Below are 26,701 nucleotides of genomic sequence, written 5' to 3'. Positions count from 1 at the left end.
GTACCACATGGGGACAGCTGAGGCCTTTACAGGGAAGTCTGGAAAGAAGGAGAGCTCCTACTTCTGGGACAAATACCACTAAAGCAGTTATTTTACTTTGCTTACTTGCTTTCTGAAGATTGTTTTTAAAGCTAATTTTTTTTGTTTTCCGTCCACCTGTAAATGCATGAGACAACATAGTTCCTGAGCCTCTGGCCCCCATCCTAAGAGATAACAGCCCTTCCCAGTTGCTAGTACAAATATTAGGTTTCCAAGTGCAGGAATTTTGCAGGCTATTCAAACCTGTGATAATCAGTGAGCAGTCACGTGACCTAAAACAAATTTCTCATTCTTATAATTGAGCATAGTCTTCGCTGATAGGTCCAGACCCCTGCCTCTGTGGCTGTCAGGAGCACCAGGGAGTGCAACCACGTGGTACTGCAATGGAGATGTTTACTTCAGGTGACATTTTGCTAGCTAAGGTCACCAGGGACTGCAATTGCAGGAATAGGGAGAATGCTGCCTCCCATCGTACATTGCTGCTATTTTTCTAATGAGAGTATTTAGCCTAAGGGCTGATTGCCTGTGGTTTAGAAAAAGCAGGGCTTTTTTTTTTCTTTCTTACTTTCTAGTAGCCAAAATTGTAACTTCCTTAGTGTAGTTCAGGCTTTTCTTAAATTCCATTTCATGTTTCAATGACAAAAGAGGATGCTATTCACTAGAGCATCACAGACTGCTTTTTCTGCTCTGATAAAGACCACCCTACATCAGTCACGTTGTAGAGAGGGCTAAGTCCTGGTGTGGCTGAAAGACCTGAGGACTTGGAGACCCAGATTTCATGATGTCTGGTTGTGTGCTGGAGTCAGTGAGTGGCCTGTGTGAGATACTGGTAAACAGTACATTTCATGTTTATTTTACCTTTTCCTGTCAGCTGGTTGCAAAATTTCTGGCTCATAAAATGCTCAAATCACTTGTGTGTACTCCTAAGAAGTAACATTGCAGAAGAGTGATTGATGTGGAAAATAAATACTAGAATTAGGATGATGGAATATGAAAGATGCCGAAGCCAAGCAAAATATCTCTGTGGCACACCAGATCAAAGGCATTTCAAAGGCACATTAATCAGAAGCCTTTTCCTCATGGAAGGGGTTATGGGGCTCCTGCCCACTGGGAGTACGGAGCTCTAAAGCTGGATCCTGTAGTGGAGTTCAAAGTTTCTGCATTCATTTCCCAGAGCAGGAATCCAGGATGTGCTAGGAATGAAGTTGTCCCAGTTAATCAGGTATACAAATGAGCAGGAAGAGATCTAGAAGGAAACTTCAGTACTTCCTGGGAGAAATTGGAATTTCATCCCACTAAATGGTGGCACCGCTACCCCTTCTTGCTTTCCATGGCCAGGAACTTGGAAGGAAGGAACTCTTGATTTCTGAACTGGGACAGCCAACACGAGAGGTGTGTAATGCAGAACGAAGGCTAAGAAGTTGTTTGCTCAAAGTGGAATTGACTTGACAGGCAGTTTTATTCTTGTTTTAATTTTGTTTGCTATGGTTATTATGGTAAATACATTCCTGCAATTCAAAGACAAAGAGGCAAGGGTTTGGTGCATCTGGGTAGGCCACTGCTTGGGATGCCCTCACTTCATATTGGAGTGCCAGTTTGAGCCCTATATTCTGCTATTGCATCTTGGGCCAAAGAAGATGATTGCCAAGTGCTTGGCCTCTGCCACCCAAATGGGAGACCTGGATATTGCTGCCTCTTGGCTTTGTGGCTGTGTGGACATTTTAGAAGGAAATCAATGAATGGAAGACCTCTCTCTCATCCTCTCTCTCTCACCACATACCTTGCATTTTAAATAAATGGAAATAATAAAAATAAAAACCCACATTTTCAAATGAAGAGCTCAGAAGTACAAATAGCAAAAATTTTTATCTGTGTCTGTCCTTCAGGTCAAGATTCAGGGATCAGTGCTTGTTTGCATGCGTATTCCCATAGTTATCTTAGGACTAGATAAGCAAATTCATGTGGATATACACGTATATTCTCTCCCTCTCACTCTCTTTCTCACACACTATTTTTGTGCAAGTACATTTTATTATTCTCAACCTTTCCTTTTAAATTTAGCAGCACTCTTGGAGTTCTTTTCATACCAAGTAAAGTAAAAAAGAAATCTCTTCATTCATTTATGTCTGCATACATCCCGTTACCTGACTAAGCCCTAGCTAACTTAAGCAGTTTTTCTTCAAGGTGCTTTATGTTATTTCCAAGTTTTTGGCACTGCAAATAATGTTAGCAGCAGATGTTTGGAGCAGTTAGGTTGGTGGTTCAGATGTCCGTATCTATACCAGAATGCCTGGGTTTAATATGTGCCTATGGCTCCCAGTTCAAGCTTTTTGATGATGTTGAATCTGAAGGGCAGCAGTGATGACTCAGATGATTGGTTTCCTGTTACATATATTAGAGAACTGATTGTAATCCTAGCTCCTGTCTTCAGCCTCAGCCCATCCTTGACCATTTGCAGTCATTTTGTGTGAAGCAGTGGATGGAAACACTTGCTCTTGCCATTCTCCCCTCCCCTCCCCTCCCCTCCCTTCCCCTCCCCTCCCCTCCCCTCTCCTCCCCTCTCCTCCCCTCCCCTCCCCTGTCCTCCACTCTCCTTGCCTCTCACCGCCCCTTCCCCCTCCCCTCTCTTCTCCTCTCCTCTCTTCTCTTCTCCCTTCTGTTCTTCTCTTCTCTCCTCCCTGCCCTTTGTCTCTTGTAATGAATAATCTTACATTTCTGTGACAGTATTGGAGTGCAATCAGTGCAGCAAGGGATACCTATACTTAAATTTTTGATATTTCCAGATTTCCCTTTATAATGTCTAGAGATTATTTTCCCAACAGCAGTACAGTGTACAGAATGTCAATATATGGGTTTGAGTTATGGTTTCATTCCCAATTCTAACCTCCTCCTAATGTGTACCTTGAGAGGCAACAGGTAATGGGCTCAAGTAGTTGCATCCCTAACACCCACATGGGCAACCCAGATAAAGTTCTTGGCTTCTGGTATTAGTTTGGTCCGACCTCAGTTGTTGCGAGTATTTGAGTGATCTAGTGAATGGAGCTTTTCTCTGTTTTTCTGTAAAATAAATGAAAACAAAACAAAATTAAAAGATGGCAAGAGGCAATTAAATTGAGCATGAAGGAAGGAAAAATAACTGAGTAAAAATATGAAAAAGTTAACAGATAGGAAGGGCTAATAATGACTAAAACGATAGGAGGTGCCCAGGTGCTTCATATAGAATCCTCAAAACAGTCCATGAATGATTTGAAAGGAACAATAATAAGCAAACCATGTTGAAGATAACAACACAGAGCAACAGTTCTCAACTGATACGTATTATCTGGGCTTCATGATGTGGAGCCCAAAAATGGAATGAAATTATAAAAGGGCCTATCTTTTACAAGGTGATTAGGTCTGGATTATAAATTATAAAGCTGAATGAAATACTGAGAATGACAATTGACTCCTACTGAAAAATAATAACATGTGGTTAGGAAGGATTAAGAAAAAGTGGCCCAGCAGTTTTGGGGTGCAGCACATGGTCACACTGAGCAAAGGAGGAACCTGAATGTGCAACAATAGACCCCAAACCAGTATGGACCAAGGGTAGTGATGGAAGGAGGGGAGCAGCAGCTACATGATTCCTAAAAATGCTGGATAAAGATAGACATATTTGAAAGTTCATTTTTCTCACTTGTTTAGTTTATTCAGTGGGCAAACTGCTCTTTTGGCTCTCATATTGTACCAGGGACCAGTGTTATATGTGGCACAGTGGATTAAGTTGTTACCTGTGACAGTAACTTCCCTTACGGGTGCTGGTTTAGAGCCAGCTGCTACAGTTAGAATTCAGCTTCCTGTTAATGCACCTGGGAAAGCAGCAGAAAGTGCCTCCAAATACTTGTACTCCTGATACCTGCATGGCAGACCTGGATGGAGTTCCAGGCAGCTGGCTTCTGCTGGGTGGAGACTTGACTGTTGTGATTTGGGAAGCAAACCAGTGGATAGAAGATACCTCTGTCTTTCTGTCAGTCCTTATCTTTGTAAGTCTGCCTTTAAAATGCATAAGTAAATCTTTTTTAAAAAAATGACCGAGGAAAGCAGTTAGTTTATGTAGTAAAATGAGAGGAACATTGAGACACAGTGGCCATTGTTACCTGATGTTTCATGAAAATGAACAAGTGGAAAACTACACATGACATGCACTGTAGGCTTTGGTAAATCATAATGTAGGAAGTCAGAAAAGTCAAGAATACTGAGCTGCTTAAAATTGACTGTGCCATATCACAAATAATGCCAGTAAGAAGGAAGAACTTAGCAGTGTCACGAGAGTAACTAGTTTTAAAAGGAACTTGTAAAAAGGATAAAGAGGACGTGTATCAGGGACACCCAAAGTACACTGTATGGTCAGTATAGGGCAGGGAAGACCCTGAAAAATCATATAATGCTAGGTATAGTAGAAAGCCATTTAAATGAGATCTCTTTACAAGGTTTGGGGGAAGAAAAAGGTAACAGATTTGATTATTCACTGCCTTGGACAGATACAGAGAACTTGGGTTGTTAGTCCCCAAAATGGTTGTTATAAATAATTTTTTTTAAGATTTAGTTATTTTTACTGGAAAGACGGATATACAGAGGAGGAGAGACAGAGAGGAAGATCTTCCATATGATGATTCACTCCCCAAGTGGCCGCAACAGCTGGAGCTGTGCTAATCCCATGCCAGGGGCTCTTCCGGGTCTCCCAAGGCTTTGGGCCATCCTTGACCACTTTCCCGGGCCACAAACAGGGAGCTGGATGGGAAGTGGAGCTGCTGGGATTAGAACCGGAGCCCATATGCGATCCCGGCGCATGCAAGGCGACGACCTTAACCATTACACCATCACGCCGGGCCCTTATAAGTAAATTTTAAAGAATCAGAAAAATTAAATGAGTTGCTGAACAAGTGGAAATGAACATTTTCCTCGATTATTAAGCTGCAAAAATAAGTAGATTCTGTAAAATATAGGCTGTTAAGTTTGAGGTTAACCTGTGCTGATTTGCCTGAAGCTAGTGAATAAAGTAAGGATCCACTCCCACCAAGAGTGAGGCATGTCAGACTGACCTTCGTTTGGCCAATAACAGAAATCCGCATTTCTATAATGATAGACCAGGTAAATCCATGCTTCAGTAAGGTGGACCAGTAACATTGCCTAGTGTAGTGTTGTGGATAAGATGGGAAAATATAGGGCAAGAATATGGCATGTTGGTACTGAATAACTTTAGAGATGAGGATATATTATCATATGTGAATGTGTATGCCATATATGTCACATTTACACATGTTTGGGTGGGGGAGTTAGCATATGTGTATGGTTACATGTGGAGATATAACAGTGTGTGCATGTTGTGCACCCATATCAACTATTGCTTGCTCTTGGATAAAGAGTTTCTTCTAGACTCTATGTTTCAGATGTCATCCTGCAAGGCTGCTTGTCTGGGATGGCATAACGGATGTGGTGGGGGTTTGTCTAAACTCTAGGGCAGGCTATGGAGGGGACACCCTCAGGGAAAACACTGTGTTTTTTTAGTTTCTGTGAGGAAAAAGGCTGGCCATTGGTAGTGACTCCTAGGAGCCACCAGCAGCCCAGCTTCTACACACTTCATTTCTTCCTTCCATGCTTTCTCCTAACCCTGATATGTTTGAGAGTTGACTGACCTTCAGTGCTTTTCTCTCCTTTCTTTTCATTCCTACAGTCCATTCTGAATGTGATCAGTGAGCTGCAGGAGCAGATGTGTAGGCTGCAGCTGGACATCCACAGGCAGATTCAAGAGCGCCTATTACTCAGTAGGGATAACTCAGAGGAGGCAGCGGCTGGTGACAGTGCAGCTGAACCCCAGCCATGCAGCCAGGACTGTGCCCCTCAGGAGGGGTCACCTGTAGGAAGCACACTTAAGTATATCAGAGCATGCGTGTGTGTTGGGCCTTTCCTTGGGGGAGGGATTGGGGTTCTTCCTAACCAGAACAGAGTGTGGTGTTTTAGCATGGATCTGTGACCTACAGTCAGAGCTTGGACTCATCCCTTTTGGGATGTGAGGTGAACTCTGGGACCCTTACTGAACAGGGTCTGGGTGAGGCCAAGTGCTATGCAGGACTTACCTCCCTTAGGACCAGGAATGAGGTATGTCAGATGCTCTGAGTGATGGGCAGTTATGCAAAGGAAGCCACAGTATTCTCCTTCCCAGTTATGGGATGCAGATACCCATTCTTTCGCCTGGATGGTAGACAAAATTCACTTTTATTTCATATCATCCGTATTTTATGTAAGAAATCATCACAATATAAAACACATGAAATCTGTCCCCTTAATATAAGCAGATACATTTTAACAATATAAATTGAATTACCAAAAAAATTAAAAGTTGCATACATGTCATTAGACTATTGGGCTGATCAAATAAAATTATGGCCACCAAAAAGCCATGCAAAAAAATCATAAAAAAGAATCAAGTTTATGCCTAGCAAGATTCAAACCCTGTGAGAAAAATAGAAAAAAAGTTGCCCTTAACAGTGAACCATTAAGTCATCCTATTAATTTTAAGGAAAACGTTCCTCCTGTGTAATTGGGAGATTTAATAGTCTCTATAGTGTGCATCAACAAGGCACAAGAACTGCCACAATGGCAGTCCTTAGGCATAATAACCCACATACTTGTATCTCCACCTTTGCCGGGCCAATTCAGTCCCAGCCTGAAGGATTCACAATGGACAGAGGAATCCTCTACTTCTAGATGTTGGAGCTCTTCAGGCAGTTCCTAGAAAATTCATTGATAACCAAAATAGGTGACCAAAGCCTTGATGTCCAGTGATACAGATCATGGATGTGTTAGCCTTAGCTTGGAAGACATTTTGGTAAACAGACATTAGCAAATGCTCACCTAAACATTAATGCAGTCTCAGTAAATTGCTTTGCAAAATCCAGGTGTCAGAACTGTCACTTCATGGTGAATTTTCTCAGAATGTTCCTAGCTCTAGACAAGTTAAATAATGACTTGAGTTTCAGGTGATCATTCATTTATGCTTAATGTGTGCCTGTTGTATGTCAGGCATGCTGGTGACCAGAGGAACTGACAGGAAGAGAACTAGCCATAAGCAATCATACACATAAAAGTTTGCAGACTGTGTCAGAGATTCACAGGTTACAGAAGTGAAATGTCAGCAGAGACAACACATCGTAGAAGTCAGGAATCTTTGCTTAGGAAGACCTGAAGGATGGGCAGAGTTAGCTTGATCAACAGCTCTAGATAGAAAACCCAAGTTGGAAAGAGTACTACAAACTTTTGATGTGTCAGGGACATAACTGGGAAGAAATAATGATAAAGAGGCAAACAGGGAGCTGAATCAGGCCAGGTTGTAATGGGCATGTGTTAAAGTTTAACATGCCAGGATCTCATGCTTTTTAAATTATGTTATTCCCCTGGAAATTGTTGGAGTCAGTAGATTTGAAGTTACTGCCTAGGCTACCAACAATAATTGCTAGAACAGAGTAGGGGTGGTAGAAATAGAGGGAAAGGAGGCATGTGGGTTATATGCTTGGAGGTAGAGTTGATAAAGCTTAGTGATGAATTGCATACAAGGGGAGAGAGAGAGAGGCTACAGAGGCAACTCAGGTTTCGGCCAAGGCAATGAAGTGGCAAAAAATGTCAGTAAGATGGGTGATTTGGGAATTGAGAGTTCCATTTGGGACCTGACGGTTCTAAGATGGCTGGGCAACATCCATATGGAGATGTTGAGTAGGAAGTCAACTATATGTGAGTTTAGAGTTCAGAAGCAATGATTACTTCTATGCCAAATCTGGTAGGCAGTAGGAGCAGTTAGTGATTAAGGAAATCTTGGCTCATGGCCATGTGCTTAATAGCATCTTCTCTATTAAAGGGGTAGTTTTAAAAGCAAAGACTTGGGAGTCAGATGGACTTGAATTCTGGCTCCTCCATTTACCAGCATGGCAAAAGTTGTTTTGTTACCCAAACATTTCCTCACCCAGCAACCTTCAGTGGCTCCCTGTTGTTCAGAGAATAGCATCGGAATCCATATTCACATCTAAGAGCCTTAACAATTGAGTCCCCACCTAGGCTCCCAGCCTCATCTTGTACTTTGGGCTGATATCACCAGATCTTCTCCTGTGCTGTGTCCTGCTGTTACCCCTCCCTGTATACCCTCACCCACCTATATTCGTGTCTACATTTGGCACCAAGTATTTGTTCTTTTATTGTTTAACTTCTATCCTGCTGGCTTTCGTTTCTTTTATAAAGGCTTACCAGGATCACCATGCTCTTCTAGGTACCTACTCCTTAGCAGAGAGGCAGAGACAGAGAGAACACTACTTCCCATGAACCTGCTTTCCCAAATCTTGTCTGCCTAAGAGAAGAAGCTGTCCCCTTTTGGCCAGACTTCTCATCTTCCTGTTTCCTGGCTCCCAGCGTATCTGTGCATGATGCAGACATATCCCATGGAGGATACAGATGTCAGAGGAAGGGACAGGCGCAAAAGACTTTGAAAAGAACTGTTTTCTGTTATGTCTGGAACTCTAGCGTTTTTCAGTGACCCGACAGGTTCTGAAATACTAACCAAATGTCAGGATTAAAGCTAAACTACGGAACTTGATGAGGTAGCTGCTGCTTCAGAGCCTTCTCTGCATGAGCTTATTAGGCTTAAAGACCTAGCAATTACCTTTAACCATAAGAACTTTGCCTTTCTCCCTGATTCCTCTAGGAGTTACTGCAAGAACTCCGACACCTCAAAATCAAGGTAGAAGAGTTGGAGAACGAACGGAATCAATATGAGTGGAAGCTAAAGGCCACTAAGGTAAAAGGCAGAGCTGATACTTACGGGGAAGACACAACTACTTCTGGGGGGAGGGTTTAGGCACAGACTCAGGGTGTCCAGGTTGACGTTGTGGCACAGTGAGTTAAGCCTGTGATGCAGGCACCTAATATCAGAGCACTGGTACAAGTCCTAGCCACTCCACTTTCAGTTCAGCTCCTGGCCAGTTCTCACCTGGGAAAGCAACAGAAAATGGCCCAAGTTCTGGGCATCTGCAACCTACTTGGGAAACCTAGATGGAGTTCCAGGCTTATGGTTTTGCCTTGGTGTAGCCCCAGCTGTCTCAGCCATTTAGGACATGAACCAGAGGGTGGAAATTCTCTCTCTCTCTCTCTCTCTCTCTCTCTCTCTCAGTAATTGCCTTTACAATAAATAGGCACCTAGATTCGACTCGCAAAAGCTCCTCATGGGGAAAGCCCACAAGATTTTGAAAAGATAGGCATGCTTTATTTTAGGCAGTCAACTTATTCCTAAATTTCATATAAACTTTGCATCTTGTTTTCTCAATCAAATCTGTTTTTTTTTTTAACCCAGGGAGCTTGCTATTTAAAACATACCAAGAATAATTATTTGTGTATATGAAATTAATTTCTTTCATTCATACTGTATTTCTTCCTAATTTTCCTATGACATTTGATGTGCAGAGATTAATATAAATGGATTTAATTCAGCCCACTAGTTTGATTTTTGCTCTGCTGGAAATTTCCTTCTCACAGCCTTGGCACATGTTCTTGTTTGAGGGCATCTGCCTTATAGGGAGCTATGTACACCTGCCTTTCCCTTAGGTATCTGCAGTGCCACCCACGGGGCTTACCAAGTAGTCACTCTTGATATTTTAACTTATTTACTGGAGATTTAAACAAAAACTTCTGTTATAAATGCTTTGAACTTCTAGTTTATATTTTTATTTTTTGAAAGTTAATTGTTAATATAAATTCAAGAACAACATAGGAAAATTTGAAACTGTAAAACAAACACCGCTCTTACTGTCTGAGAGTTATTGCTGTTACTATTTCCTGTGTCTTTTTCTCTTTCTGGATCTCTTTTCCTCTCTCTTAATTTCTGGTATTCACCAATTATACGAAAGAATGATGCCATGCTTCTTTTATTTACATTTTTTGACTTCTCATATTACTAAAACACTAAACATGTTGTTAGTATCTATGTAACAGTCAAGTATATAAATATAAAATAATTTGCAAGACTATTTTTTGGATGATAGAACTGAGATACAGAGATTAATTTTCTTAAGAACTTAACAGCTAGTAAGTACATACAAGATTGATCTGTCTCCTATTTTTACTTGAATATAGCTATTTTTTTAAAGATTTATTAATTTTGATTGGAAAGTCAGATATACAGATAGGAGGGGAGAGAGAGAGAGGAAGATCTTCTCTCTGAAGGTTAACTCCCCAAGCAGCCACAGTGGCTAGAGCAGAGCCAGGAGCCCAGATCTTCTTCTGGGTCTTCTATGTGGGTACAGGGTCCCAAGGCTTTGGGTCATCCTTGACTGCTTTCCCAGCCCACAAGCAGGGAACTAGATGGGAAGTGGGCTGCCAGGATTAGAACTGGCACTCATTTGGGATCCTAGTGCATTCAAGGCAAGGACTTTAGCCACTAGGCCACTGCGCTGGGCCCTGTAAAATATAGCTTTTTATTAGAGGAATCCATATCTGTAAATTTTTTGCAGAAAATTCAATTTAAAAATAAGCCTGTTGGAGTACAAAAATATTTGAATTTCATGCAGTTTTTAAAATCAAAATAATAACTTGTCATAGACTTTTCAAAAACTTTATATATAATTTTGGTTTTTCTGTACCAAATAGGCTTATTTTTAAAACCAGTTTTGCTAGAAAAATTTTTTTGGAAAGATTTATTTATTTTTCTCAGAAAGGCAGATTTACGAAGAGAAGAAATAACAGAAAGATTGTACATCTAGTAGTTCACTCCCCAAGTGCATGTAATGGCCAGAGCTGAGCTGATCCAAAGTCCAAAGCGAGGAACTTCTTACAGATCTACCATGGGTGCAGAGTCCCAAGGCGTTGGGCCATCCTCTACTGCTTTTCTAGGCCATAAGCAAGGAGCTGGATAGAAAGTGGGGCATCCAGGACATGAACCAGTGCCCATATGGGATCCTAGAATGTTCAAGGGAAGGATATAACCACTGGACCATAACACTAGGGTCTGAAATTTTTTTTTATGATTTATTTTTATTTGAAAGGCAGAGTTACAGAGAGGAGAGATGGAGAAATCTTTTATACTATGATTTATTCCCTAAAATGGCTACTTTGCCATGGTGCTGGCCCTGCTAGAACAGTTTTGTTTTGTTTTTTTTAAGTATTTATTTAGTTGAGGGAATTACAGATAGAAGGAGAAAGAGAGAGAGGAATCATTTATCTTCTTGTTCACTCCCCATATGACCACAACAGCCAAGTATGAGCCAGGCCAAAGTCAGGAGCCAGGAAGTTTTTCCAGGTCTGCCACATGGGTATAAGGGGCCCAAGGACTTGGACCATCTTCTGCTGATTTTCCCAGGTCCTTTGTAGGGAGGTGAATTTAAAGTGAAGCAGCTGGAACACAAACCAGTTTCATATGTGATGCCAGCCAACTTTATCTACTGTGCCACAATATCAGCCACTTTCTAGAAATTTTTTTGTATGTGCTATACTTCACAATCACAAATTCTTAATGCATTGCTTTGTCTAGCTCAAAACCTCCTACCATGGTATTCTGGCCAAATGAGTTCTGTCTTGTGCAACTTTTTTTTTTAATTATTTTTATTGGAAAGGCAATTTACAAAGGGAAGGAGGGAGGGACGACTGGAGGGACGAGGAGAGAGTGACAGAGATAGAGAAAGGTCTTCCATGCAATGGTTCATTTCCCAAATGGACACGATGCAGTGACCAGATCTGAACTAATCCAAAGCTGTGAGCCAAAAGCTTCTTCTGGATCTCCCACATGGGTGCATGGCTCCAAGACCTAGGGCAATCCTCTACTGCTTTTCCAAGCCAAAGCATGAAGCTGGATTGTAAGTGAAGTGTTGGGCTTGAACTGTCACCTGCATGGGATGCTGGAGCTGTGGGTGGAAGGTTAATCTGTTATGCCATGGTGCCAGTCTTTGGTGAAGCCTTTGAAGTTATATATATCATCTTTGTTAAAAATGAATTATTTAATAACTAGCAGATGCGGAGTACTTGCTATGTACCAGGAAATAGCAAACCATTTGCAAATGTTTTAGCATTTAATCCATAAAATAACTCAGTAGATATATTTTATAATTCTCATTTTACCAGCAATGAAACAGAGGCTCAGGATGGCCAAGGGCAGATTTCAGATCTGCTCTATGCCATTCCTGTATTATCATGCTCTTGCTTGTAACATCCTTATTTCCCACAGTCAAATGCTATGCTTTTTGGATGTTGTTAAGTTTTTGCTGATGACTTCTCAGTCTTTAAAGGTTGTTCATCTGCCAGAGCAATATCAGTACGCCCTGACATCTTCTAAGTCTAACTGGTACCAGGAGCAAGTATCAGACATGCAGATTTCTAACAAATACCAGTACCCACATAGTTTACAAATAAAGGAGAAAATGGTATACAGAGAAACAAGACAATTTAATATCTTCAGAGAATTGTCTGACCCTCATAGCAATGAGGCACTTGGGTTGAGATTCCCAACGTTAAGGTTTTCAGAAGCCACTGCCACTGTTAATTTTAAATCATGGGCACTAAGGCCTTGAGTGAGCTACAAAAGGTTGCTTCAAGGCTGCATGTCTCAGCAAGAAGTTTGGCAGTAGGACCTGGCTCTACCTCATAGGGTGGAGACCAGGTCAAAAGGGCAGAGCTCCATTGTAAATAGGGAAGTACGCAAATCTAACTATCCCCATAAAACTTCTTTTTCTTTGATGTTCTCATCTCTTGAAGAATGTTAGAAAAATGGATTCAAGGATTCCAAGCCTTATAAGAATTGTCTTCTTATGTCCTATCAAATGTGGGATTAGTGGGATTAGTGAAACCCTTGCATTGTGCAGGCAGGCAGACTGGCTGGCCAAGGCTATATATACATTCTGGCCTAGTCATGTGGATCTCTGTCACTTTGACAGTGAATGCTGCGCAAGTCTTGCATTCTCCCCAGTGACTTGTAGACTGTTGCTTCGTCCCATAATTTCTTGCGAGGATACAAGAAGAATGGACAAAGTAGAGAACACTGATCCTTAGTGTGCAAAAACAATACAATGCCCCTTTGGTAAAAGAGCCATCAGCAGGACCAGTGCTCATTTGATACCTTGAAGGGATTCAGAGTTTAGCATGAGCCTCTGTGGGAAAGGACAAACTGATATTATAACCTTGAGAGCTGAAGGTGAGTTGTGATTAGGTTACCACACAGGGAGTTGTGACCTGCATAGGTGCCCCTGTAGTGTGTGCCATTGTCCTGAGGAACAATAGTGCTAACATTTGCTGAACGCTTGGCATGTATTTAGTATTAGACTACATTTTCATTCTAACTGTATTAATCCTCATTGCAATCTCATGAAGTAGGTGTTCTTTTCTTCATTTTACAAATCAGCTGAAACTCAAAAGGTTACCCTACTTACCCATGGTCACCCTGCTAGCAAATGGGAGAATCTATGCTTGCCTGATGCCAAAATCAAGGTGCCTCATAAGATAATACCTTTATCATTCTGATCTTTAATGAACATGGAAAAGCATGTACAACCACAGCTAGCGTTGTGTGCGAAATGATACCTGCCATATTTAATGGAGATATGAGAACCATTTCCTGCAGCTTCTCATGTGTGTGAGTGCATTTAGAATATGTGTGCACCTTTGTGTGTGCACTTACATATTAGTTTTGCAAATATATCTGAATGAGGGTGCATGTGTGTCTGAGATTGAGCAGAAGCCATTACTGCACAAAATGCGGGAGAGTATTGAAGGAAGCAGACTTGACTCACCCTTTGTTTACCAGTAATGATTTGATTTCTGTTACAATACCTTTATGGAGCAGAAAGGTGAAATCTTCACATACTTGTCACAGTGGTATACATAAATGCTATTGTATGGATTATCTTAGCTGACATAAAATCACATTTGCAAAAAATATATCCATCTATGCACAAAGGACACCCTGCACCCCTCACTGTACACAGCCTCAGCCATTCGCCTCACTGGTATTAGGTAGCAGGTTGTACTGGAAGGATCTGGTTGATATTCAGAGCTAGGCAGGGCCAGGATGGTTGAAAAGAATGAGTTCATTCAGCAGAATTCACCCCATGGGATGAATAGCATACCCCATTTAACTGTTTCCTTCTACTCCTGATCCCTGATGTGTCCTAGTGCATGTATATAAATAATCATGGATTCTGGTGTAAGTCACTTCTTCATGGTTGGCTACCCCCCTGACCTGATAGGGATCTTCTGTTACTCTTGCAGGCCGAGGTAGCACAGCTGCAAGAACAGGTGGCCCTGAAGGATGCAGAAATTGAGCGTTTGCATAGCCAGCTCTCCCGTGCTGCAGCTCTCCATGGTGAACATGCAGAGAGAGGTGAGTGGTTTGACTCTAACCAAATACAGTTGTCCTGGGTGCCCTTTTTTATAAGTGAGCATGTGTGTCTGTTAATGAGTGTATGTATGCTTGAATGGGTAGACATGCTGTTGCATATATCCATGTATGGACATGTGCAGGTATAAGTGTGTGTGTTTGTATGCTCATGCATATGAGCTTACAAAGCTAGCTCTGTAGTGGAATCAGGGTCACAGACCCTACCTTGCCCAGAAAGCAGCCTCTAAGGCTTGTTCACTGAAGTGTGTTAACAGTGTCACCACCTCTGGAGCTTTTAATAAGGATGGAGGCAATATATGGCTTTTATTTGATCAAAAACCATTTAATAGCTGCTGAATTTTATACAAAGTCCCATATATAAAATATATATATATATATAATTTTTATAAAGTCAGTTATAAATATATCATATACACATATATATATGTGTGTGTGTATATATATAATATATATATATCAGTTCTTTCTCATGCTTTAGAGCTCAATTTCAGTGTTATCCCTCAGAACAATCCTTTTGGCCACTCTACCTTCAGTAGATGTCCTGCTTTATTACTCTCTAACTTAATATCTTCCTTTTTCCCTTGTTAGCACTTATCTTAACTTTTCATGATTGCTTTTGTGAGATCTTGCAGTGTAAATTGTCATTATTACTTTGGCAGTAGGAACTGTATCTATCATACAGTATTTGGCCAATGATAGACTCCTAAGAAATATTTATTGAACGAATGAGAGAATGATGAATGCTCTCTGAGAAATTCAAGTCTTGCTTATTAACACAAGTTCTTACATTCATGGCTTTTTATTGTGCATGCAGAGGTATCATATATCTTCCAACTTCTCTTCCCACCCGAATGCAGAATAGTGCTGGAGGGGACCATGCAGTTCCATGAATTGGTGCCATGACAATCTCTTCTTGACCTTGGCACTGCTTGGCTTAGATCCCCACCTGGAGTATAGGAGCCATGCAATCATGGCTTATGCTGGAGAAGGAATTTAGTTACCAACATGCTGATCCCTTTCAGATTCTTACTGTCATCTCAAGCCAATGGGGAGATCTCACCTACCTACCTACCTGTGAAGATTCAATCCTACAGAGGTATCCCATGCTATCTGAAATGCCATATATTGGCAGAGAGCTCCCCATGCCATGACTTCCAGGCCAGGCAGCCTTCCCTGGCATCCTGATACTTCCTCATGCTTCTCCATATTCCAAACTGTCTAGGCTGTACCCTATCCCATCATCTTTGAGCTCTTAGACCTAGTCCTTTAGTTATTTGCTGCTTAGTTTGGATTCTGACCAGTGAATTGAGGTTTGTCCAACTTCACCTGGAGCTTATCACTCTCCTCACTGCAAACTGGACTACAGAAACTGATAGCAGCTGCCAGGAGCCTTGACTAACAAGCTGAAAAAGAATGCCTACAACTAGGTAGACCAAGTCTATAGGTCATTTGCTATCCTTTTGGGATATAACAAGCATCAACAAAACAAAAAGATACCTGGACTTAAGTTTCTTGTATCCTGTACTTTGCTTATACTCATATGGACAGTGATGTTCCTTTTGCGATACTCATTTTAAGGGTAAATATTGTTCCTTCTCTGAAAAAAATCAAACTTTGTGCCAATTTGTAAACCAGTAATATGAGCTCTTGCTCATTTAGGCATTGGCCTTAAACATGGTTCTCTAGACCAGCCTGAAAAGTCAAAGCTGTTAGATCCAAAGTGAGGAAAAGCCACTCATGAATTTTCTACCATATACTCTCAGAGATCTTTTGGCCCAAAGAGAAGTTCTGTAGGTTTATGACTAAATAAAATTATTTTCCCTTAACCATAGTGTTTTTTATTTATTTTGGGGGAGCCCTAGCATGCTTGCTTATTACTGCTTAATTTAACAAGCTTATCAAGCTTAACAAGCTTGAAATTTGTTATTCAATTCTGACCATATAAACTGCCAATATATTTTTAAAATATTTATTTGTTTTTCTTAGACAGATTTAACAGAGAAGGAGAAACAGAGGGAAAGGTCTTCCATCCACTGGTTCACTCCCTAAGTGACCACAATGACCAGAGCTGAGCGTATCTGAAGCCAGGAGCTTCTTCTGGGTCTCCCATGCAGGTGCATGGGCCTAAGGCTCTGCTTTCCTAGGTCACAAACAGGGAGCTGGATGGAAAGTGGAACAGTTGGGACATGAGGCAGTGCCCATATGGGATCTTGGGGCATGCAAGGCAAGGATTTAACCACTGAGTCATTATGCCAGACCCCAAACTGTTTGTATTAAGCCAACTGCCAGTTATTTTTTATTTTTTCCAAGTCTCCATTCAGTTGTAGATTTTTCTGACTTTTAAATTCTTCTTTGCTATAATCTGTTGGCCTGTATGATATTTCTTCCAAATCAGTCCTTCAGTCAAAGTTCATGGCTACTCAAGTTGTAAAAGATAAGAACTGTCTTCTTGTGCTATGTAAGACAATGTATTTTCTGTCTTCTTGGGAAATGTTGGTTGTGAATGATTGCTGGGTTTTTCTGTGTCAACCATGAGTAAATGCCATTTTGATTTTGCTGGTAAATGTCTGTGAGCAGTACGCAAAATACTAGGTTCCTTCAATTAGTAGTCAGTAAATACATTAGTAAGACTGACTCTGTGCCAGACATCATTGTAAGTTCCTTAAAGAAAGAAGGAGGTCTTCAATATTGAAGGTCTTCAAGTTCGAATTGAGGTAACATTTTAGCTTTCATAGACAGTGGTTTACATTTATACAAGTAATTCTTTCTATGCTTTAATTCCTTTAGACCAGGAAATTCAGCGACTGAAAATGGGGATGGAAACTTTGCTTGTTGCCAATGAAGATAAGGTAAGATGGCCACTGAGCAGCTCTGTCCTTTTCCCTGCTGCCATCCTGGCCCTTTTTGGTCCCCACTTGTCCCTGATACTCTGAGTAAGGCCCTACTCATCAAACCATTGACATGATGATATATCAGGAGAATGACTTGTACCTTAGAGAGACTTGGCCTCACTCACTTGTTTTGAAGTTTGATGCTTGGGAACTCTACCTAATTTGAATATTCCAAATTCAGATTAGATGTGTGCCTATTTATACTTGTGTTGGGAAAAGTTACCCCTGTGATTATTGCCAGTATTAAAGTTCCTGCTAAGAGCCTTAGCAAAATTCAGAAACAGGCAACCAATATCCAATATGCACAGTTTAGTGTAACACCATGGTAGAGATACTTGAAGCATGCAGTGCCTCAGTTTACCCCACCACTTTATAGTCTTCCCAGCTTATTTACTCCTGTGTAATAATAAAGTATCCATCTCTAAATATAGAGCACTTACCTTATGTAAATAGCATCTCTAAGGACTGCAATTCTGCCTTTTAAATGGGGAAAGAGACTCAGAGTGCTTGAGTAATTTCTCCCAAGGTTATAAAAATTAGCAGATAGCAGAATCAGTAATCATATCCACACTTGTCTAATGCTGAGATCTGTTTTATGTAAGGTATCTCAGATTTCTGAAGAGTAGGTGGGTATATTAAAATAAAATTGAAAACTTGATTTTAGTCTTTCTATGTGGTGGTAGAGGGAAGAATCAGAAGGTAACAAGGGACTCAGAGGCAACCATGACGTTTCAAAAGGATAAGGAGACAATGTGTTTCATGCTTCTGAAAATGTTTAAGCCCACCAAGGACATCTTAAACAATGATTGTTGACTCATAACCTTCAGGTAGTCATGAGCTCCTATAGCTGCCTCTTAGGCAGACCACTAGAACTTCAGCTCATTGGGTATCCCTGGAAACTTCCTTTGAGATACTCTTTAGAGTCCATATGGGGTTTCTTCTCAGTGTGCCTGGCCCTGAACATCAAAATTATCACTGATTATGTTAATCTAAATCTCCCCTCTCACTGTGACAGAATCGTCGGATAGAAGAGCTCACTGGGCTTTTGAACCAGTACCGAAGGAAGAAGGAGATTGTGATGGCAACTCAAGGTAAGACAGAAGATAGTCCTACCATTTTCTCCTAAACAGATTCCATCCACTGTGTTACATCTAGGCATTCTGTAAGAAAATGCTTCACCTCCATTTGCAAAAGATTCCCTGCTAGGGCCTGCATGCACTATCCTTATCCTTGGATGGTGGGCAATTGGTAACTAATGATATTTTGTCAAGTGATAGCTCAGAGCTTCCAGGGCTTATCCATATCACCCAGAAGCCAGAACTCTTACGCTGTTTTACCCTCTGGGGTCTCTGGGGTATCAGGACAATTCTTAGAGGTAGCATGTAGAATCAAAACCTGGATCAGAAATCTACTCAGAGCCCCCACTAAGGAATAGAATTTGTAATCCTGCTAGAGTATAGTTCCAGTAGCTCAGGACATTCTGGGACACCCTTATTTAAGTCTCTGGGTATCTAGGTTTCTACAGGGGAGTCATCAGACAGGGACAGCTGTTGTGTTTCCTATTTCCTTCCCAGACTGAATGCAATATGCAGGCATCATCTCTGGTCTTTTGACACCATGGTGAATGCATCAGGCTGTACACCTTGGCGGTTGTGCCCTTTACCTGGGGTTCCAACACAGATCCTGTGCAAGCAGCTGTTTCACAGAAGAGGGCTGCTTTGCAGGGTATCCAGGAGCTTCTGATTTTGATGGAGCTCCTTCCTGTGCTTGGGAAGAAGCCAAACCTCTGCAGGGTTGTGGTTGATTGGTCTCTTGCCCAGGATTTCTGCCAGCTGCCCACACACACATATCCCAGCCTGCTTTTCTGTAATCCTTTGGCATCCTGGTTCAGGTCAATGTTAATGTTAGGACCTGATGGCCTGTGGCCAAGAGCCCTCCTTTCAGTTGCATAGAGGAGCTTTGGCCTTGAAATGACCCTATTAATAGCCTTTGCTCTTATGCCCTCAATCATCTAATGAATCATGCTCTTGGTTTTTCTCTGTATTTCTTGGTCTTTCTTAATGAAGGAGAAATCATATTAGTATTTTGTGATACAACTATAGGTTTGTAAGCAGTTCACATGATAGTGATACACCTCTTCTGCTTCCAGGGCCCTCAGAGAGAACTCTGCCCATGAATGAAGAAGATATGGAGGGCAGTTTCAGAAAGTGGAACACCACAAATAAAGACTCTGAAGAATTATTTAAACATGAGGTACTGCTTTCCATTCATTCTGTTGGGTTTCAGCAGCCTCTTTAGAGCTTGTCTGGAGCTGGGAGGATGATCTAGTGCATATCTTGACCAGTGAATAATTCAATCCAGGGAGGGATCCTCATCTTGGGGAAAGAAGTGAGGGTAGGGACCAAGACTCAGGCCTATATTCTGCTTGGGGGAAGCATGATAAATGATGGTCCAGAACTGCAATTTTCTTTTTTGATCAGATTCTTTGTTTATTTTTGTCTTTACTCTAGAAAGTATGCCTATATCAAAGGTAGTATTCGTTTTATTTACCATCATTTCTCTAGGGTCTGCATTAATGCCTTATCCTCACTAAGATTCAACAAATATTGACTTTTAGCAATGTATCTTTCTCATTTAGAGAGGTTACTGTCACTCCTGAAGTGAGACATCTCTGCTTTATACATAGCCTTTGCAACCTTGATAGTGCTCAACTTTTCCTTCTCTTTCGTTTGTTCATATGAAATCTAGTATTATTATATTAATCTCTAAATTTAGACTAACATCAAATAGGCACATAAGCTAGTAGACACAGGCAAGATTTATAAAAGATTTGTAAAACTCCAGAATGATTAAACAGAAATGTAGCCTTCTATGGCTTAAATCATTTTAGTGAAGAGAACAGCGAATGTGTCGTCCAGTGACCTAATTGTAAATCAGAACAAGTACCCCTGTTTGCTGGCGATTACAAGATAGCAGGAGCCAAACCTTGCTTAATACCCTTGTGTGGTCACTGCAATGAGCACTGCACTTGGCTCACCCCTTTTACTCCTAATGATACCCCACTGGGATCATTATTTCATTGTGATGAAACTGAGATTCAGGGATGATAAGTAACATACCCTAGGTCATACTGTTAAGTAGGTGGCAAGACCTTGTCTTGGACCTAGGGCCATCTGACTACAAAGTCCAGGCTTTTAACAACTAGGTTATAATGTCAAAGTCCGTCCTATGGTAGACTAAAAACATACTGTGGATGGGGGAGGAGGCAATCTTCATGATCAGAAGAACACTGAGGACATAGCACTGTATTTTTTGAACCACCATTTATTATCCTGGCTTTACCAAGACTGCTCTTTTCTTTCTTGCCTTCTTGGTGAGCCCATTCTCATTTCTCAAAATTGATCTCAAGTGTTCCCCCTCTGATGACTGCCTCAACTTTCCATGGATGAAAGGAAACCTCTTCCCTCTATTCCCATAATAACATTAAAAATGTTAATGCCATAATAACATAAAAATGTTATTGTTTGGTCTATCCCAGTTTGTTTATCTGTGTTCCAACAGAGGAGAGTGCTTGCTTCTCAACTACTGTAGGGCCTGATAGGCAGTAGATGTTGCTGATGTTTATTGAGTGCTATTATCAGTTAGGATTCTCTTAGTGTAAGCAACAGATACTGACTCTGGGTAACCTAAGCTAGAAGGGAATATTTTTAAGAGAGAATGCAGTGGCTCACTAAATAAAAGGAAAAGCTATATTTAGAACAGCTGTATTTAGAAAGCAAAGGGTCAGCAAAAGCCCAGGAGCCCATATCTCAGGACTGTATTGGCAGGATATGAACTCTGTCTAAGGTCTGGAGCCCAGAAAGAGACAAGTTGGCTTAACAAGATTAGCTAGGATGATATGCCTACCCCCTTGGGGCATCTGGAAAGAGCAAGGTACTCATATGGTTGCATCCACCCCCTACAGCATGACTCCCCAAAGGAATTTTCCAAATAAGTGCAAAGGGTGATGGATGCTTTCCAAACAGTAACTGGCCTCTGTGATATCTTTCCTGTTTCTGGTGCAGATGTCGCCAAGATGTAGCTCCCCCACAGTGGGGCCGCCTCCACTTCCCCAGAAATCACTGGAAACCAGGTAGGAGGTCTGTGTGTTTCTCTGGAATCTCTGTGTTCTCAGGCTCCTGCTGGGGACTCCTGAAGTTAATAAATGTCTGATCACGCAGGGTGAGCACAGGTGCCTGGTTCTAACCTGCCCTTCATAGTCAACAACCAGGTCTCTCTCTCTGGGTTGCAGAAGTCCTTATTTTCCCACAAAATGAGAGTCTGGATCATTACCACTGAGAAAAGTCTGGTCAGGGGTTAGAACCTTAGAGCAGAGGAGGCTGTAATCCATCCATGTTCTCCTGTTGCTCTGTGGAGTTGAGAACATCTTGTAATATGTCAACTTTGTCATTAGCCCCTTTGGGCTGTCCTTACCACTAGACATTTCCTGCTCAGTCTCTCTTGGGAGAATTATGACTCCTCCCAGAGAAGTCAGTCCAGTAACTTTGAGGATTCTTCACAAAATACTACACTTAATGGACTGGTATATAGGATCACTTGGATGCCATATGTCAAGTTCCCTCTGAAATAAGTCCAGTAGCAGTTCCTTATATCTGCTCCTTAGAATATGCTCTCAAGATGAGACCTGTGTAAGGAAGCTGTGGCAGTTTCACCAGCAACAGGCTCTTTCAGCCAAGGTGTCAGGAGAAGATGCTCACAAGCATGGCAGAAGTCTTCCCAAACTGGTGCTGACACTTAGAGCCCACTTTCCACAGAGTGGTTGTTCCTAATGGAACAGTGGCAATGTCAAAGAGTGATTGGTCATTCCTTAATTTTTCACAGTAAGAAGTTTTATTAGTTCACTTAGGTGAAGTCAACTGTGGACCTCAGACCGTTCAGATCCAAGAGAACAATGTATAGACATAAGTGTATTTATTCATTATAAACTGAGAAGTATGACTGCCAGGGACACTGGTCACAAGATGACCCTTGTGACTAGTTTGGTAGCATCGTCCCTTCTTTATCCCCCATTGGATGCCCTTCTCTGCAAGACAACCCCTGTGTTAGCAAAATTCTTCTGAGTATATGAGACCAGAACAGAGGACTGGGTAATCACAGCAGGTGCTGCTCCAGAGCAATGGTTGCTGATGTGCTCATCTCCATTCTACAAAAAGACCAACTGGATAATTCCTAGACTCACACACAAGCCAGTATCATTGCTTTGCTTTGGTTTTGACTCTGAAGATGTTAGTCTTTATGATTGTGTAATAGTCAACTTCCAATGATCCAACAGGATAGAGTGTATTCTAGCCTTTAGAGCAATGTCAAGGACATGTTTATTTAAGTGATGTTCACATGCCCTTGCCAATACACTGTCAGACTTTACTCATCTCGTGTAGTATGGCTATTATGAGAGGCATTTGTTTTATGGCCTTGTTTCTAAACCCTAGAAAAACCATCAGTTAAACATTAGTTGTCCCATGTGACTCTTTCTAGTAACTCTTTCTGTGTTCATTTTCTTTTGGGTTTCTCCAGGTCTCAGAAAAAACTCTCCTGTAGCCTAGAAGACTTGAGAAGTGAATCTGTGGATAAGGTCCGTGCATCAGTCACCGAGATGACTGAGTTACTTTCTTATGTCCAGCATAATAATGGGATTGCAAGCAATGTCCTGGTTTTTATTTGTGAGACTTTTGCAGGGTTACTGGGGCAAAATAAACCACATAAACATTTTGAGAAAGCCAGGCAGTTGTGGCTCAAGATACTGTAGAGACAGAGCTGCCTAGAGTTAATAAAAGAAGTTAAGAAGGGGCCAAATGGTGGATAAGTCTAGGGATGTAGACAGGTTTGAGAAAATGATGGGGTCAAGAGACAAAAATCAGAGCCGTGCATCACAGAAGAGTCTTTGAATACTGGTCCTACTTGTCCAGAGCCCTTGGGAGCATTTAGGCGGTTTGGAATGAGGAAGTAATATAGATAAAGAAGATGCCCCAGGAGTAAGGTCTAAAATACTTTAAAAAGTTGGAGAGGGAGTTGTATAAGAGTGTAGAGACAGAAGGCTCTGTGGCTTGTATTAGGGTAAACCTTGACCAAGTGAGTAGACCCCACGCAGAAGGGGAGGGTCAGAGGCTCTTGAGCTTAGTCATGAGAGAGCATAGAATCCTCCCCTAATAGAAACCCTTAAGTGAGCCTGTGCTGCCTACTGTTCCTGGCCTCCAGCAGTGTGCCAGGCAGGAGTCAGCAGGAGCCATAGACTCACTCAGTGGCTTTGTTCCCAAGATCATGTGCCTCCTGCTCCCCCTGGTCGCATTGCTGGCAACTATCCAGGACATCTGTCTCTGGGGTTGGACAAGAACCTGTGTTTCCTGGCATGAATGGGGATTATCTGACATGAAGATAAGGATTTGAGGAGACTGGCGTTCTGGGGTTGTTGTTTGTGACTAACACAGGTCTCTTTGTCTCCACATCATTGGAACCTTTCTTGTCATTAGAGTGTCAATGGGAACCAGCGCTCCCCGGTGTCGGGATCCAAGGTATGTTAATTGCCTGTCCTCACCACCTATTTGTGGTGGCACAATTTTCCACAGTGTTTTGATTTAGCAATATGCAGCTTTTGTAACTTTTAGAATATGTTAAATACAAGGGTAAAAAGGCAAGAAGAAGCATACAATTTCATATCTAGTTTTATTTTTGTATCTGCCTAACTGTATAATGTGCTTTTACCACCATTACATGTGAAATAGGATTTGTTATTATTACCTCTATTTTTTAGGTGCAAAGAAATTACTCTTTAACAAAGCAATCTACATTTAATTACTGGGAAGGATGTCATGTCCTCAGCAGTCAGTTAGAAGGTTGTGAAAGCTCTCATCCTTTCTGTGTTAATATCTCATGCTTTCAAAACACAGAGTACATTTAGTCTCCCTCTACTGAATAAGTCATGTTGTAAAAAATCCATTAGAACAATCCAGGAAACCTATTGTAAAAAAGAACTAAGTTTCCATGCTGGTATACAAATGTTAAAATTACAGTGAACTGATGTTTTACATAATTAACAGAATTTCATTCACACCCAACTACCATTTATAGCTTTCTATAGAAAATGTTTAATGAACCAATGGCATGTCCATTCTCCATCCTCTGCTATGCATATGAGACATGGGCTCTCTTTGCGGGTGGAAATTTGCCCAAGAGAGTCCTTTTATATTTTCATATCAAGATGATAGACTAGAGCATCTCTATCTGTTCAAATCTGTTTAAGAAGAAAGTCCTTCTGCACTCCATACCTAAATAAGAGGTTTTTCTGTGCTTCTATGTTTCTAGCAGTTTGTGTTTCATTTGGGCCACCATTCCTTGAGTCATCTGAATTATAGTGCAAAAGTCTTCTGGCTGCTTCTGCTTCCAGTTGCTCAAATACACATTCCCTTGAGTCTGAAGTTAAACTAAAAGGTTCTTGGTGAATTGAAAGGCTTCATTCCTATGGAGACAGTTACATCCTTCTTCCAGCGGTCCCTCATCCCCCATTAGTCTCACATTAATCTGTGCAACCTCAATTCATAGAATATGGCCACCACTCTCCTCACATGAACATCCACCAATGTCCTCCTCAGATCTCACAGGTACAAGAATTTATCTGCAGCATCCTGCAAATTGGTGTTTGGCTATTGCCTTCTGTAAGCCAAAGACACTCCTTGGATTCTTTTCCAGTTTTATTAGACACATCTTCTGGGCGTTCTGAAGTGTATGTCCACCGAGTCTGGCTCTCCCTATGGAATAAATCAATTTCTTCTAGTCCTGAAGAAACTTAAATTCCCTTGGGCCCCTTTGAGTGTTGTGTTTTGGTCTGCACTTCGCTTTATGTGCATGAGGTTACGGTATTTAGAGCTCTGTTCAGTCAGCTTGGGATCAGTACCAACTTCTCAATACATTCTTCAGGTTATACTCTGTACTAAACTTGAGTGTGACTATCAAGATGTAGTATAACTTGTACCTTCCTTGATCTAGGGAGTGCTCTTCCAGATTGCTGTAACTCTGGGTCCCAAAAGGTGATATTTTCTGTGTGCTAGGCTTCACAGCAATCCTGGCGCAGGGATTGTGCTTCCCTATGTAAAAATGATAAACCAAAGGTTCTGAGAGTCCACCGAGTCTTGCCTTTGTCAATCTGACTCCACCCGGGATTTGTTTGCCTCTGGCAGACTGCTTTCTGTTTAGCAGCTGCCTTGGCTGTGGTGTCGTTCCCCCATAACCAGAATTATTCTTCATGGACACAAGAGGAACAAGACTGGATTTGATGATTCCTGTTTCCTCCATATCATGCCTTAACATCACACTAGCTTTTCCAACAGTGAGTTATTCTTAACAGCTTTTCTCCTTGGCCTGAAAAGAGCACAGAGAATCCTTTTAATAGAACACAATAGAGTCCTTTCAGTGTGTTTCTTATAGGTCTGAACCCTATCCTCATGTCAGGTGCATGTTCTCTGTACATCTCAGTTCCTCAGGGAGCTCCAAACTTGTATAGTCTCTCTGTCCTGTTTTGGGAGAGCTTTGTGATGACACAACTAGAAACCTATTTATGACAGCCCTTCCCCTTTGGGCACTTCCTGTGTAATAGGCTTTCTATTCTCCAAACCCTTCCCATGACCAACCATTCCAGTATCTACGTATTATACTAATCTGAGATGCTTATTAAAACTGTAGACTTCTTGGGGTGGGCATTGTGTCACACTACAATTAAGCCACCACTTAAGATGCCACATCCCATATCAGAGTGCTGGTTTTTCCATTTCTTCAGCTTCTGGCTGCTGTGCCTGGAAGGGCAGCAGATGATGCCTCAAGTACTTGAGTTCTCACCACCAACGTGGGAGACTCAGCTGGAGCTCTGGGCTCCAAGGTTGGTACTTGCTCAGCCCTAGCTGCTGTAGGCCTTTGTGGAGAGAACCAGCAATTTTAAGATCTTGCTATCCCACCTCTCCCTCTCCCACTCTGTCAATCTGCCTTCCAAATGAGTGAATGAAAAAATAAAGCTTAAAAAAATTCAGACTCCTGAGATGTACATATGGAGGGGCTGATTTATACAGCTGGAAAGGAACCTATAATTAGTGTTGCTTTCTGCAAGTGCCTTAGGCAAATATGAAGCAGCAGGCATAGGATCTAGCATTTGGAAACTATTGGCTTTGATCACATGTCTGATCATGTTCAACATCTATCTCATGGGTCATCATGAACTTTGAAAATCTCATAGTCTTCATCCTTTAAAGATATTAATTAGTTCTATATCACTGGTCAGTATCTCAGGTTTTTTTTAGTGATTTTTACCTCTTCTTGTGATATCTCT

The 26,701-nt window shown here is 41.4% G+C and overlaps 1 protein-coding gene across 3 annotated transcripts in view; it reads left to right on the top strand.

Annotated features, from left to right (window-relative positions):
- LOC121162243 (liprin-beta-2) overlaps positions 1 to 26,701 on the top strand; it is a 121,378-nt gene that overhangs the window by 75,197 nt on the left and 19,480 nt on the right. For all 3 annotated transcript variants that reach the window (XM_040989171.1, XM_040989172.1, XM_040989173.1), the window contains 8 exons: positions 8,768 to 8,860; positions 14,311 to 14,422; positions 17,228 to 17,289; positions 18,347 to 18,422; positions 19,481 to 19,584; positions 21,396 to 21,463; positions 22,906 to 22,963; positions 23,859 to 23,900. In XM_040989171.1, the coding sequence (XP_040845105.1) occupies positions 8,768 to 8,860; positions 14,311 to 14,422; positions 17,228 to 17,289; positions 18,347 to 18,422; positions 19,481 to 19,584; positions 21,396 to 21,463; positions 22,906 to 22,963; positions 23,859 to 23,900 (615 nt within the window). The remainder of the gene's footprint in view (positions 1 to 8,767; positions 8,861 to 14,310; positions 14,423 to 17,227; positions 17,290 to 18,346; positions 18,423 to 19,480; positions 19,585 to 21,395; positions 21,464 to 22,905; positions 22,964 to 23,858; positions 23,901 to 26,701) is intronic.

This window comes from Ochotona curzoniae, unplaced genomic scaffold (genome assembly GCF_017591425.1).
Source record: "Ochotona curzoniae isolate NIBS_2020 unplaced genomic scaffold, NIBS_Ocur_1.0 contig_517, whole genome shotgun sequence".
Classification (NCBI taxonomy): Eukaryota; Metazoa; Chordata; class Mammalia; order Lagomorpha; family Ochotonidae; genus Ochotona; species Ochotona curzoniae.
Note: the sequence above shows the minus strand (reverse complement) of the source record. Positions and strands in the feature narration are given on the sequence as shown.